The sequence below is a fragment of the Hyperoodon ampullatus genome (genome assembly GCF_949752795.1).
Source record: "Hyperoodon ampullatus genome assembly, chromosome: 15".
NCBI lineage: Eukaryota > Metazoa > Chordata > Mammalia > Artiodactyla > Ziphiidae > Hyperoodon > Hyperoodon ampullatus.
Genome location: NC_136928.1, coordinates 82,125,105 through 82,140,948, shown reverse-complemented (window position 1 = coordinate 82,140,948; position 15,844 = coordinate 82,125,105). Strand labels below are relative to the sequence as shown.

General features: G+C 38.1%; 1 protein-coding gene across 1 annotated transcript in view; it reads right to left on the bottom strand.

Annotated features, from left to right (window-relative positions):
• ADAM17 (ADAM metallopeptidase domain 17) overlaps window positions 1-15,844 on the bottom strand; it is a gene marked incomplete at its 3' end in the record, with an annotated part of 53,165 nt that overhangs the window by 20,699 nt on the left and 16,622 nt on the right. Inside the window, exons 3-10 of the mRNA XM_079720453.1 lie at window positions 12,807-12,937; window positions 11,947-12,035; window positions 9,792-9,960; window positions 8,614-8,747; window positions 6,521-6,610; window positions 4,488-4,601; window positions 1,147-1,291; window positions 880-968 (exon numbers count right to left, since the gene is read on the bottom strand). Coding sequence (XP_079576579.1) covers window positions 880-968; window positions 1,147-1,291; window positions 4,488-4,601; window positions 6,521-6,610; window positions 8,614-8,747; window positions 9,792-9,960; window positions 11,947-12,035; window positions 12,807-12,937 — 961 coding nt within the window. The remainder of the gene's footprint in view (window positions 1-879; window positions 969-1,146; window positions 1,292-4,487; window positions 4,602-6,520; window positions 6,611-8,613; window positions 8,748-9,791; window positions 9,961-11,946; window positions 12,036-12,806; window positions 12,938-15,844) is intronic.

Below are 15,844 nucleotides of genomic sequence, written 5' to 3'. Positions count from 1 at the left end.
CCATGTCTTTTTATGGCTTGATAGCTCTTTTTCTTTGTTTTTTTTTTAAGTGCTGAATAGTATTGCATTGTCCGGATATAAGTTTGTTTATCCATTCACCTACTGAAAGGCATCTTGGCTGCTTCCAATTCTTGGCAATTACTAATAAAGCTGTTATAAACATCCGTGTGCAGGTGTTTGTGAGGGCTCCTTTGAGTAAACGCTAAGGAATATGGTTGCTGGATCCCATGGTAACACCAGAGTAAGTTCAGTTTTATGAGAAACTGCCAAACCATCTTCCTAAGTGGCTGCACCATTCTGCATTCCCACCAGCAACGTTTGAGAATTCATGTTGCTCCACATCCTCGCTAGCATTTGGTGCTACCAGTATCTTGGATTTTAGCCATTCTAATAGTTGTGTAATGGTATCTGCTTGTTGTTTTGATTTGCAATTCCCTAACAGCATATAATGTTGAGCATCTTTTCATATGGTTATTTGCCATCTGTATATCTTCTTTGATGAGGTGAGGTGTATATTAAGATCTCTGGCCAATTTTTAAGTTGGGCTGTTCAGTTCTTTATTGCTGAGTTTTTAGTATATTCCTTATATATTTTGGATAGCAGTCCTTTAACAGGAGCTGTAGATGAAGGGCTCCAGAAGGGATGTCTTTAGGGAAAACAATAATCCCGACTTGTCTCAAAAGAAATTTGACAGCTAACAATTATTTTCTTCTTTATACTTTTTATTTTCATATTTCCCACTAAAAGCATACATCTTTTTAGGCAGAAACAAAAATAGTATGTATAGCTTTTAAAAAAGATACCTAAATAAATATGTAATAGCTCAGGTCCTACTACAATAAAGTCAAAATCTACACTTTTAAAAATTAAAGAACATACCTTTGTAAGGATGGTTTTACCATAATTTTTTGTGCTGGTCAAACCACTATTCAAATAGATATATTTCTTTCCAGTTGGACTATAATAAGCTACAGGAAAAAGGAAACAGAAACAAACTGCTTGTTCAATACAGAATTATAACATAATCCAATCACCTTGCTACAGGAAAAAGGAAACAGAAACAAACTGCTTGTTCAATACAGAATTATAACATACTCCAATCACCTTGCTATCCCCACATATTCATACAACAAATGGAAAACTTACCCTTTGGGCAAACACCTCCATGACTGTTTGCTCTGGGAGAACCAACATAAGCTAATCCAAGAGTTCCCATATCAAAATCTTGGTAGGTGAAAAGATGTGCTAGGCAGACTTTAGATGCTTCTTCAGCTATATCAAAGCTAAATTGCTTTTAAAAAAACAAAGTACTCTTAATTAGATTAAGTTACATCAGACTAAAAGATATGTCAACTTAATATTCCAGAATACTACCATACTTTATGATTGCAATTTTTTTTACATTTTTTTAATTGAAGTGTAGTTGACAGACAATATTATATAAGTTACAGATATAGTCATTCACAATTTTTAAAGGTTATACTCCATTTATAGTTACTATAAACTAGACTATACTCACCATGTTGTACAATATATCCTTGTAGCTTATCTTACACGTCACAGTTTGCACCTCTTATCCCCTACCCCTATTTGCCCCTCCCACCCCCCCAACTGGCAACCACTAATCTGTTCTGTGAGTCTGTTTCTTTTCTGCCACATTCACTAGTTTGTTGCATTGTTTATTTATTTGTTTGTTTGTTTTTTGGCCGCACTGGGCGGCATGTGGGATGTTAGTTCCCCGATCAGGGATGGAACCCGTGACCCCTGCAGTGGGAGCGCCAAGTCCTAACCACTGGATCGCCAGGGAAGTCCCTTGTTGTACTTTTTAGATTCAATATATAAGTGATATCATATAGTATTTGTCTTCCTCTGACTATTTCACTTAGCATAACACCCTCCAAGTCCATCCATGTTGTTGCAGATGGCAAAGTTTCATTCTTTTTTATGGCTGAGTAGTATTCCATTGTGTGTGTGCGTGTGTGTGTGTGTGTGTGTGTGTGTGTGTGTGTCTATATATATACGCCACATCTTCTTTATCCATTCATCTACTGATGGACACTCAGGCTGCTTCCATATCTTGGTAACTGTAAACAATGCTATGAACATTGAGACGCCTGTATCTTTTCAAATTAGTATTTGTTTCTTTGATCACTTGCAGTTTTTCACCAGCAATCACAGAACCGTGCGGTACAGTGCTCCTTACCTATGGTTCTCACTCACCTACACAGATGAGAAGCACACTGTCAATGGGGAGGGTGCAAAACGGAAAGAGCCTGGAGCTGTTTATAGCGTTCCGGAACTAGGAGGGTTGATGTGAACGTGTGCAGTTCAGCACCAGGAACGCTCTGAGTCTGCAAGGCGCAGGGCTTTGATGCTTCTTCCAGGGGATCTCAGCACCTCATACCAAAACAAATCCCTCTAAAGGACTTCAAGGATTCTATTGGTTTTGTAGGGGTTTTAAAGTTTGCTTTGGTTTTACAATGTATAGGAGTTATAAACTTATAGGAAAACATACATACCTAGTTTTATGTTACTAAAATTAAGATAAATATTCATTCAAGTCAGCACTGGTGCTTTGGGGTTTTTTTTTTTTCTTAAAAGGGGTCCACATATTACTTTATTTTTTTCATTTTTTAATTTTTTGGCCACACCACACGGCCTGCAGGATGCCAGTTCCAGACCAGGGACTCAACGCGGGTCCCAGCAGTGAAAGCGCCAAGTCTGAACCACGGGACCGCCAGGGAATTCCCCAGAACGGGTCCACATGTTACTTTTAAAACCTCTACCATAACAGTCAGAGACTCCAACTTAAAAAGACTAAGTTTTTTAATGCTTAAAATGAGTGGTCGGAAAGCCCCGTATAAGGAATGAGGTGTTCCCGGGAGCTGTCTCCCTAGCCGCATAGGGATTTTGATAAGTTCCATGATAATAGGCTTAGGCTCTGGGACACTCCTAGGAGCCTTAGGGAAGAGAACTGGAGAGGAGCATCTGCAGAGGCAAGTCATCCCCTTTTGTTCCTCCCCTGGTGTGAGTTGTCTGGAGGCCCACAGAAAAGCAGAGGTGGGATCGTTCAGCTGTCCTAGGTGTCTGGAGATCTGGCCACCTGCTTTTGGCTTTGTCATCACTAGTTGTGTAACTAAACGTAGACAAGTCATTTAACCTTGCTGTTAATGGGCTGAATTGTGTCTGCCTCCAAAATTCATAGGTCGAAGTCCTAAGTCCTAGCAGCTCACAATGTGACTGTATCTGGAGACAGAGCCTTCCTTTAAAGAGGTGATGGAGGTAAAATGAGGTCATGCAGATAGGCCGAATCCAAAATGTCTGGTGCCCTTACACACACAAAGGGAAGACCATGTGAGGACACAGAGAGAAGACGGCCACCTACAAGCCAAGGAGACAGAACTCAGAAGAAGCTAACCTTGCCAACACCTTGATCTCAGACTTTCAGCCTCCAGAACTGTGAGAAGATAAATTCTATTGTTTAAGCTGCCCACTCTGTGGTGCTTTGTTATTGGCAGCCCTAATAAACTAATACACTTGGCTGAGTCTCTTTAGAAGAGTAATGGTGCTATCTCAAACAACCTCTCCAGTGGCTAGTGGCCTACGTTAGATAAGGTATGTCAGAGTATTATACAGATACAGCACTCTATGGATCTCAACCTAATAATATCCTTTAATTCCATTCAAGCTTTGAAAGCTTGATTTCGCTTTGGCCTTGTTGAGACTCTAACCAGAGAACCCAGATAAGCCACACTGTGCCTGGTCCAACCCTAGAAACTATCAGATAAATAAAGATGTTGTTTTAAGCTGCCAAATTTGCAGTGATTTGTTACAGCAGCCACAGGAAACTAACACATTAATAACACAGTAAAAGATAAACACTATCACTTCACAGGCGGTCATCTTACAACAAAGCAATAGGACACACAGACAGAAACTGAGATCATGTGACAAAAAGGATAAATCATATCTTGTCAAGGCAAGAATCCATATGACACAGAATGTTTATGTTATCTTTAAATTTGTTACCAGAATAAAAACTCAAAAATTTTAAATTTCCATAGAGAACTTTCAGATCTCCGAGTTATACTTCTACCATCTAATACATTTTCATACCATTTGGTAATTACTGACCTAAAAGATCTACTGATAAGCTTCAAAGAGACCTGAACTAACAAAATGGTGTGTAAAAAATCTGTAAGTTGGGTATCCCTCTATTTTCTACAGGCCTATTACTTCACTAGATTCGCAGAGACATTACGGTTAAGAAGCATTGCTTTGTAGCATTTTTCGCTTTCAGTTCTGCCCACCTTGCTGTCTGCCCTGCTGCAGGGGATAAGGTCACTGTTGGATCAGCTGGGGTGGGCTGCCCCTGGTTTTCAGTCACCTTTCCTAAGATGCCCCTTCATTAATACAGACATGACCCACGTTTTTAGGAATCAGAAAATGGTGTTAAATAGTATCACTTTCAGGTTTCCACGACCTACCTCTAGCAGCATCTTCACGTCCCAAGCATCCTTTTCTTCACTTGGGTAATTTTTTGCCATATTGAAGTGCCTTTCACCAGGTCTTACCTCTTGTGGAGACTTGAGAATGCGAATCTATACTTAAAGAGATAAAATACTTAGAACACTTCAGAAGAAAGTCACAAGACTGAAATAATACTGCATTGTTTCAGCTATTCAAAAAAAGACCATCTACCATTCTTTAAAAAAAAAAGTTTTAGAGTCAAAATTCCATCAAATTCTTCAGCTCTAGTATCTGTTTAATTTAAAAACAAACTGAGAAGCAAATGGTATGGAAAACACATATGTCAAAGAATGACATACATTTATAAATGTACTCCTGAAAGTTTATTTCCTCTATATTTAGTTGGAAAAAATGAAAACCTAGGTTCCATGAGCCTAAAATAATTTATTCCAACTATAGTCACTGATTCAGAGATACGGAACAGTAAGATGTACAGTACCGCACACCACAGGAGTAAGAGCACAGAAAATAAGGGCTTTTCCTTACACGCACAGTACAAATCCATATTAATCCTAATTTTTTAAAAAAGGAACAAAAGGTTTCTCTCCAAAGGAGATGAAACATATAGGTTGGAAAATGTGGCAAAGGAACAGAGCCATGCTCAGCTCACTGCTTCCGGTATCTCTTGCAGATCTGCCTGCCTACAGAGGGGATACTGGGGTCTGCTCTGCCACCATGTGGTAAGCTCACTGGGGCGGCTCTGCAGCTTTGGCGGTGGGTGATCAAGATCAATTCTACGATGAACTAGGTGAGGGCCCACTGTGACAGCATATCTAAACCGCAGCCTCCAGACCACCTATCATCTTCAAAGAAACGGGTTTTTTAATCTCCTATCACACCTAATTTTTTCAATTGTTTCCAAATTTTAAAGCAAAAAGGAGCTTTATTTATTGGTCTCCTAAAACTCAAACATGATGACAACTGAGACACCTTTATTGTACCATAATGGAATAATCACCAACATATTCATGAAATGAAAAAGCAAGGTGCAAAAGAGTACAACATACCACGAATATGTCAAATACACACATATACAAACACATGCTATACATGCATAAGATATCTCTGGAAAGATATGGATGAAACTAGTGACACGGATGTCTCTGGGGAAAGGAACTGGTTTGACAATGGGTAGAGGTTGAGGAGACTTACTTTTCACTGGCTTTTGTACCGTGTATATATTACCTATTCAAATAATAACTTAAAAAAGAAAATGCAAAACAGTAAAAGAATGGAAAAGGGGAAAATAATTCTCTTAGCTTTCTACAAGTACTATAAAAGTTTAGCATTTATAAGTATGATTTCAAAAGCTTTTTTCTTTTTATTCTCTAAATTCTAAACTACAGAACCTATAAGAATATGTCTAGTACAAAGAGCCTGGAAAAAATAGAGAAAATAATTTCCTTAATTTACATGTCAAAATGTCTGTCCGAAGCAACACCCGATTTCAGAAGTCTTGTTCATCAGTCTTATCAATTTGGAACAATTTTTACTATGTGATATAATTAGGATGACATTAATACATCATTGCTGGACATACTCTATTGACAGATAAGAACTCAGGAGATATTTGGGAAAAGAGATCTAATGGTTCTGTATGTATAAATGCCTTGCAAATGTACACAGTATTTTTAAGTAAATGTTCTAAGCATTCAACAATACGTGCTAGAATTCTAACTAAAGACATTAAGCATAATCATAGAAAACTAAAGCAAGGCAGGGGATAAAAAGGCCATGAATTCAGAAAAAAGAGAGATCATAGCAGCATACGGCGGCTTTCTGCCTAAAATAAGCCTAAGAAAAGAATATTTCATAATCTATAAATAATATCAAAACACTGTTAAGTTTATCAGATAAAAATCACTGGCATTTCAGAATATTTAATTACCAGTAAAGTAGAAGATAAGTTTCTGGGTTGTGAAAACAAGTGACAAATATTTACAACACATAACTTAGCTGAGTATTATAACCCACATCCATTGATAAATACCTGCTCTATCTGTATTCCATAACCTTTAAAACCTGCATTGTCCCATGAAGTGTTCCGATAGATGTCATCAACTCTGTCAATTAGCTCTATCTGTGTGTATAAAAAAGCGAGAGAAAGACATTATGTATATCTTTACCACTCTTTGCAATGTAATATAAGTTCTGCAGGGGTAAAAAAAAAATCAGTTCAGATAAAATACCATTGTAAAAGTTGCACCAATCACAAAAACTAGCATTAAGATGTTAATGCTTTACGGTGACAGCGCTAATAAAGAAATTATTCCTAGCCTCAAACTTAAAATGTTGCTACCAGAATAGAGCAGTGGTACAGTTCATCCCAAATTTCAGGTAATCAACTGCACAGGGAACCAAAATATCAAGTAACAAGTTTTTTAAAAACTGCCATTCCAGTCAACTACGGAAATGAAAGTTAAAAGTCAATCAATTTACCTAAAATATTCCAAAAAATAAGTACTCTGTTCATTCTATCTCTTGCCACGTACCTCAGAACAACATCTTCTTCAGAAAGAGGTAAGGAACAGTGACAGATACTGCTAACCCTACACCAGACACTCCCTGGGCAAAGTTCAGCACCAAGGACCAGGTAGAAACAGAGAGAGGAATGAGGTCTCACCACACCTCCTTTCTCCTGTCCTCTGATTTGGGAAGGTAGGTAGAGATTACTGAGGGAGGAGCCACAGTACAATAGCCAAGGACAATTCAAACTACTGAATATATAGGAACAGAATACTCATTACCAATCTGCTCCTCAAAGAGAAGATTTTATTGTTCAAAAACTGGGTAAATGAGGTTTGTTCTGGCAGCTGTGAAGCACATTATACATCTAAGAAATTGTTCTTTGCTTATACTAACTGTAAACCAAGAAATGCAATTTTTTTTTTTTTTTTTTGCGGTACACGGGCCTCTCACTGTTGTGGCCTCTCCCGTTGCGGAGCACAGGCTCTGTACGCACAGGCTCAGCGGCCATGGCTCACAGGCCCAGTCGCTCCACGGCCTGTGGGATCTTCCCGGACTGGGGCACGAACCCGTGTCCCCTGCACCGGCAGGCGGACTCCCAACCACTGCACCACCAGGGAAGCCCAAGAAATGCAATTTTTAACACCAGACCTCTCATTATATTCATATTCTTGGTGTAATGAACAAAGAAGCAAACTAAGAGCCCCTAATACAAAACCCACACTAAGAAAGAAGCTTTTCAAGAAGGACTCTTTTACTTAGGAACCAGAACTATAGTGACTTCACACACGACTCCCACTACCCTAGTAATAAATTCACTTGACAGGGAAGGGAAGGGAAGGGAAAGGCAAGGAGAAAGACGTCTTTGCTGCACCGGGCTCTGCACTACGAATGAATAGCTGCATTCTCTTCTATTCCCTCAACATCATTTCTGTCAGTGCCAAGTTATCACGAGGAATGAGGTCATACTGACAAAAAAAATGTCAATGAAATATGATTCCCTTGACTTTTAAAATTACAATAGTAAATGCTTAAAAATCCAGCATCAACACTTCTGTAATCCTGCCTTCAAATCTTCGCCCTGTAGTTAGTTATGACCACAAAAGTCCCATCTAGTTCATCCAGTTACAGTCCAACAATTAGCTATTTTATACCAGTACAACATAAACCAAATTGACCAACTCCTCTGATATATACATAAAAGCAAAAATAATACACACAAGTTCATACAAATATCAATACTTTCTTCCCCCATCCATACGTGTCACCAACACGATCACTGCCATTATAGCAGAGATGTTTTCACAGAGTTCACTTCTATAAAGAAGGAAGGCCTACGTTATGAACTTTCCCTAAACATAATATGCATAAAAATTCTGATGTGCAGAAAATCTTAGTTGAAAGGCAAAATGGGGTTTCAAAAATTTGAAACTAGAATCTTTGTACAATAATGTGAGAACCTCAGGTGACAGCCCTCAAATATTCTAGGAAATCACAGAGCATCTCAAACAGATCTCATTTCACTACGTTCAAATTATAGCAGTCTTCTCTTAAATGGAATTTGCCTACCTACGTGAGCTTTTTTGTCCACTACCTCATCCAGTATCAAACACTTACCAAGTAGTTTGTAGTTGTACTCTCTTCCCCTCTGCCCATGTATCTGTAAAAGCGATGATCTGCTACCACCAATAATTTACACGTGTTCTTCAGGGGATTAGGGTCAGCTCTTCTCTTCACCCGATGAACAAGCTCTAATATGAATTTGGATGCACTATTAAATCAAAATTCATCAAAACAAGGAGTTTTTTATAGTAACATTTTAAATCTACCGTATTTTTGAAACAAATATTATTTGAGCTCAGTATCCTTAATGGTATGTTGAACAGGAAAACAATTTGGAGAAAGACAAAAAGTGAAAAGTAATATTAGGTTTTCAAATTGTAGAATTCAAAACCAAGGAAAAGTGCAAAAGTACTTAACAGAATAAAACAATCACCTATCTATTGCTGGGCTATGAGGTGTCATTTTCTTCTAGAAGAAGTCTACAAATTAACACAAATAACGGTAAAAATAACCAGATAATCAAACATTAAAAAATTAGTGGGGATTCCCTGGCGGTCCAGTGGTTAGGACTCTGCACTTTCACTGCTGAGGGTGCAGGTTCAATCCCTGGTCGGGGAACTGAGATCCCACAAGCCATGCAGGGCAACCAAAAAAAAAAAAATTTTTTTTTGAAAAATTATTTTGTGTCAACAGGTCATTTTTTCTTATCAAATAATCACACTGTTTAAGAATTGAGTTATATACTAAAATGCTAGTCATATTTTTCTAAAGTTTTCAAAAATGAGGACAGAGTATTTCTCCGAGATGGGTAGATGGTCTTTAAATGACTCTAAATTCATCTGTCCCAAGACTGATAACTTGCTTCTTTCTAAACAGGACAGACCTCTCTTGCTACCAACTAATTTCTTATAAACTTATCTGAAGATTGTTTTTTCACAGTACTATTCTGTCATTTCTAAATACCTACAAATGAGAATATTCTCCCTCAGATTATTCAATTTCCCCTTTCCCTGATCTTTTTTAAAGTCCAATCTTTATTGCCATCATTATTTTCTAGTGTTTTCAATTCTTACAGACAAAAAAATCAAGAAATTTCTGAACAAAACTATTTTCAAGCCAAATACTATAGTTACTTGATAATCATGTTCTTTTTTTATCAATTAACAACCACCCCTACTGAAGACAACTGTTATGCTTGCTTCTTATTTGAAATATATTTTTTTTAGTCTTACCATCAGGTGGCTCTCTGCCTACCAGCCCCTTTGGAAGCAACTCTTCATCATCCGCCTTTATATAACCACACACTTTTGGAGACTGCAAACGTGAAACATTCTTGATATCTTCAGATTTATAAACTAACACTCTTTTGTCTTTAGTATCATTAATTAGTCTCCAAAGTGGCTAAAACAGAAAACAAATATAACTGAGATGGAAAATATAAAAATTCCTAAATATTCAAGTCTTACGACATCCTTTCCCTATTTTTAGATAACATTCATTTCCAGGTTAAGTAAACTGACTAGTCAAAACAAAGATCTTCTCTGTAAGGACAATGGTCTCATCAGAACCAGAGAGCTCATACAGAAAAGATTCTGTGTATGTATATGTGTGTGTGTATGTATCTCCATATCCGTCACAGAAATTAACATCAAAATCTCAAGGAGACCACTTCACACCCACTAGGATGGCTGTAATCAAAAAGACATATAACAACAAGTATTGGCAAGGATGTGGAGAAACCCTCATCTACTGCTGGTGAGAATGGAATACGGAATATAAAATGCAGTCAATGTAACATGGTGAGAATGTAAAGAGCAGCCACTATGGAAAACAGTCTGGCAGCTCCTCAAAAGGTTAAAAACAGAGCTACCACAGGACCCAACAATTCCATTCCTAGTATATTATACACCCAAGTCAATGAAAATATATGCTCACATAAAAACCTCTTCAAAAATGTTCATAGCAGCATTATTCATAACATAAGTAGAAATAACACTAATGTCCAACTGATGAATGAATAAGCAAAATGTGGTATATCCAAACAATGGAATAGTATTTGGCAATAAAAAGAAATGGTGTACTGGACACGTGCTATAACATGAATGAACACTGAAAACATTCGAAATGAAAGGAGCCAGACACAAAAGACCACATGTTGTGTGACTGCATTTTTATGGAAATGACCAAGCAAATCTAAAGAAACACAAAAGACAAATCTAAAGAGACAGAGAGTAGATTAGTGGTTTCCTAGAGCTGGGAGGGTTGGGGCGGGGAAGTGGGCTTCTAAGTAATAAACCACTTTTTCAATTTAAAAATTATTAATCTCATGCAAAAGTACTTCAATAAACCTGATGAGTTTACTTTTAAGTGAACATCTCACAGGGAAATGTTAATTATGGTCATTTTTGTACTTAGTGAAACCAAGAGATACAGATGGAAACAGAATTCCTAACTGTCCCAAAGGGAAATATTGGGAAAAGTGAGGCATCTGAGCAAAATTAACTTGGATCCTAAATGCACCCGTTTTGGATTAAGAATTAATAGATGATCCTAAGGAAATAAGCAATCCTGTGCACTGTGGCAGAAACAACACTGTGCATTCCCCACACAGTTTTATCTTTCTGAGCACAACAGATTATCTTTCCCAGCCTCCTTTGTAGGCAGGTCAGAGACAAGAGTTTCTGGAACGTGGGTGGAAGTGATGTAGGCCACTTCCAAGCCTGGCCATAAAAATCCCCTGTGGGATCCTCCAGCTGTTTCCCTTCTGTGGCAACCTCAGAGAATATGTGTCCATGTTCCAGAGTATTCTCATTTTCCTAGAGACGCAGAAACACTTCAACCCACAGATCTGTAGGAAACGTTTTGTTTTCTGGACTAGTATCTGACATACAGCCATGTGTCTCGCACAAATGTGGCCAGTTTGCTCTTGGTTTCTACTGCTAGGATTTCAATGGAAGAATGGCCAGAGCCTGAGTTTCCTACAGTTTCCTCTTTTAACTTCTCAAGACTATGAACTATCACCTTTTATAGATCTTGCATTTCCAGGGCATCTAGGAAAGAAGATTTCACCTTCATCTTTGAGAAGGATTATTAGAGAAAGAATAAAGAAAAAATGAGTGAGTTTCCTCTTCCCATTATCCATCTCACATGTGACTTTCAATTATTGTACTTAAAAATACAGAGTGCATCCTATGACAGCATCTTAGATATATAAAATATATATATATATTTTTTTTTTTACTCATCTATTTTTCTGGTTTAAAAAAAATTTAAATACAAGGAGAAGTTCAGTATAAAGACCCTTTTCTTCTTAAAACAACTGCATAATGGCTTTCTAAACATCAGAGATATATGCTCCTGATTAAAAAAATGCACATGTAGACTTACCTCTATATTATATTCCGCCCCATCTGTGTTGATTCTTATTGTAATATCATCATCTCCTATGTGGGCTAGAACCCTAGAGTCAGGCTCACCTTAAGAGAAAAAAAAAGTCATTATTAAAAAATATTTAAATCAAAAAATAAACTATGCACTATCAATAAAAATCAAGCAAGCCCTTCTACAGAGTGGAATGTGCCCAGGCACTGTGGAGATGTAAAAAACACAGGCCCAGATAGCAGCTGGGTTTTCTCACTTAAGGAGGAGCCACAACTCTAGTCATTTGAAATCGGCCTCTTTCCCTGAAGCCTCTTATGAGAATTATCTAGTGTGTTATAGAACAAAACAAACAAAGTGTAGATTTTCTTCTGGTATAACTTTACCTACTTTGGGGTAAGAAAGAGGAGGCAGAAAGCATGATTCAGAATATACAGGTCTTGAACTGTACTACTTGGGTATTTTAGTGCCATTTTTTTGATATTGCAGAAAATTTTCCAGAAGTAAACTGCAATTGCTTGTTGAATATATTTTCTTAAATAAATACATGATAGGATCACAGAGTCAATTATTTTATCTCCTATCTTCCCTGTTTACAATCTCATAAGGGAAGTCGACAATCCCTCCCTGAAGACAAAAGGAGGTTAAATTTGTATGACTTAAGAGGAAATCTGTTGTAATCATGAAAACAGCCAGTTAGTATGACATGCTGGATAATACCCATTTCCTCCTGTTTTAATGTTTCTGCTTCCAGATTTAGCACTTCTTTGACACCCCTTTTTCCTCCCCTCAAAAAAGAATACACAATCTAGTTCAATGTGGACACCTAACCCCCCAAGCACAAAGGAAACAAATGAGCACCTACTAACCAACCACATGTCCACTGAAGAAGTCCTGCCATTTGACGGGGTACTCGCTTTCATCTTTCCCATCTACCACCACGACTTTGAAATTTTGGGAAAAGCGTTCAGTACTTGATGTCAGGTATAATTTAAAATGCCTAAAGAAAGAATGTATCTGAACTTTAAGCACATAAAACAGAGGCCTAATTTTCATTTAATTAAACTTACTTCAGAAAAAAGTTGACACGTGAGTTTACATTAACAAAGTACTATGCAAGTTATAACTACTGTTTTACTTAGTTATAAGGTACTTAGAGTGTTGTTATCTCCAGTAAAGACAAAACAGACTAGTTTCTTTAGTTGTAAGAACTTGGCAGACCAAAAGAAACTAAAAGTGGGGGGAGAAAAGATTCAAAGAGCTCATATATTCATCTTTTCTGGAGACTCGGAAAAATAAAGAAACACAACTGGATAGTTTAAGCTGGAGTTCTGCTTATCTTAAAAATTTAGGGAAGACTGATATTACTGGATACCTTTCATTGAACACCTACTCAGTGCTAGCTGCTCTGTACGCTGTCTCCACCTCACACAGTAAAAACTGAGACTTGGAGATTAATCAACATGCTCAAGGTTCCACAGCTGGTAAACAGAGGAACCGAACACTGAACCTGGCTTTTACTTCAAACGCCTGCATTCCGCTGCCTCCAGCAATCAGCTGCTCTTACTGCTGAACAAAATTAATAAATAGGCTACTTTCCATGTTTAAAAGCAGCACGCTTCTTTTCTCCTTCTAAAGAGAACTTACCCTGAAAAAAGTAATCCACAATTACCATGAGGAAAATAAGTATCAGGTATCCAACAAAGATATCAAAATACACACTCCAGTTCTTTAGTTGGCTTAATACTCTCTTGTACAAGTTTCATCCCTGACATAAAAACTGGACATGGTGAGCAAGAATTTTCAATGATCATTTACAAAATTCTTTCAATGTACCCAAGAACACCAAAGATACAGGTATGGTTTTTATCTCAGCCACAGGAACTAATTTTGTCAGCTATGGTGTTGAAAATATAAAATGTTACAGGTTTGGTGAATCGAAATTGCCAGGAAGAATCCAGAGTGGGACTATCTCCATGGCAACACTTTTTTTTTTTTTTAACTTGTTGAGCATAACAAGGTAACTTCAGTTTGTTTGTGGTTTTTTTTTAATGGTCATTGGGAAGGAAACACAATAGAACATAATCTCAGAAAACCTTGGAACATTTTCTCCTGCTACCTTAAAACGCACCTTCCCAAACACAGTTATGATTTTTTTCCCCTGTCAGTTACGCTGAGGACTTTGAAAAGAAAAGCATCCCTCCTGGGAATTCCCCGGCGGTCCAGTGGTTAGGACTCTGTGCTTTCACTGCCGAGGGCGCGGTTTCGATCCCTGGTTGGGGAACCAAGATCCTGCGAACCGGGTGGCACGGCCAAAAACAAACACAAAAAAGCAAAGAAACAGAACAACAACAACAACCAAAAAGAGCATCCCTCTTATAAATGCCTTATTAGTTAGTTTTGGACTCTCTAGGAGTCTCAATACTATTTTTACTTAATGTTCTTTCCAGGAAAATCACTAGAATTGCACTCTTCATTTTCTACATTAATCTTCTGTGTCGTAAGGAAAAGGACCAAGTGTTGGTAAAATTCCTGTTTTTTGAGTTTCCAATCTTCACCTTTGAGCTATAAAACCTCCAATAGGATATGTCAGTCAGAACTTATATTTTACTTTATCCTTCCCAAATTATGTGAAATCATGTACTTACAGACTTCCTTTAGCAATTTATCTTTCTGAGTTTTAAGGATTTACAGTGACTACAAACTGGTGTTAATCAGTCTGAATTAACATTATTTTCATATCTTTTTTTGGGGGTATATACTGCAAAATGATCACCACAATAAGTCTAGTTAACATCCATCACCTCACATAGTTACAGGTTTTTTTCTTGTAATGAGAACTTTTAAGATCTACTCTTTTAAGGTCTAACTTTCAAATACGTAGTACAGTATTATTAACTATAGTCACCATGCTTTACATCATTACATCCTCATAACATGTATTTTATAACTGGAAGTCTGTACCTCGTATCTATTTTTTTTATAGTGTTTTATTTATTTATTTTTGGCTGCGTTGGGTCTTAGTTGCAGCATGCAGGCTCAGCAGTTGTGGTGCGCAGGCTCAGGTGCCCTGCAGCATGTGGGATCTTAGTTCCCCGACCAGGGATCAAACCTGTGTCCCCTGAATTGGAAGGCGGATTCTGAACCACTGGACCACCAGGGAAGTCCCCATCATATCTATTTTTAATGGTCCATTTAGCTGGGTATATATCTCTCTCCTTCCTTCCTCCTTCTTTCTTTGTGGCTACATTGGGTCTTCATGGCTACACGTAGGCTTTCTCTAGTTGTGGCGAGCTGGGGCTACTCTTCGTTGCAGGGCACAGGCTTCTCATTGCAGTGGCTTCTCTTGTTGCAGAGCATTGGCTCTGGGCACGCGCGGGCTTCAATAGTTGTGGATCATGGGCTCTAGAGCGCAGGCTCAGTAGTTGTGGTGCTCGGGCTTAATTGCTCTGCGGCATGTGGGATCTTCCCAGACCAGGGCTTGAACCCATGACCCCTACACTGGCAGACGGATTCTTAACCACTGTGCCACCAGGGAAGTCCCCGCTTTCATTTCTTTATCAGTTCTAGCCCTCTTCAAATATTTTGAGATATTTCACTTTTTGTTTGCTTGTTTGTTTTTTAACAACAGAATTTCATTTCACGTGGTTCTGGAGGCTGGGAAGGCCAGGATCAGGGTGCTGGCAGATTCAGTGTCTGGTGAGAACCCACTTCCTTGTTCAGAGACAGCTACCTTCTCACTGTGTCCTCACATGGCAGAAGGGATGAAGGAGTTCTCTGGGGCCTCTTTTATTTCATGTTTTATTTTATTTTTTGGCCACATGGCATATGGGATTTTAGCTCCCTGACTGGGGATCGAACCCACGCCCCTTGCAGTAGAAGTGTGGAATCTTAATCACTGGACCAC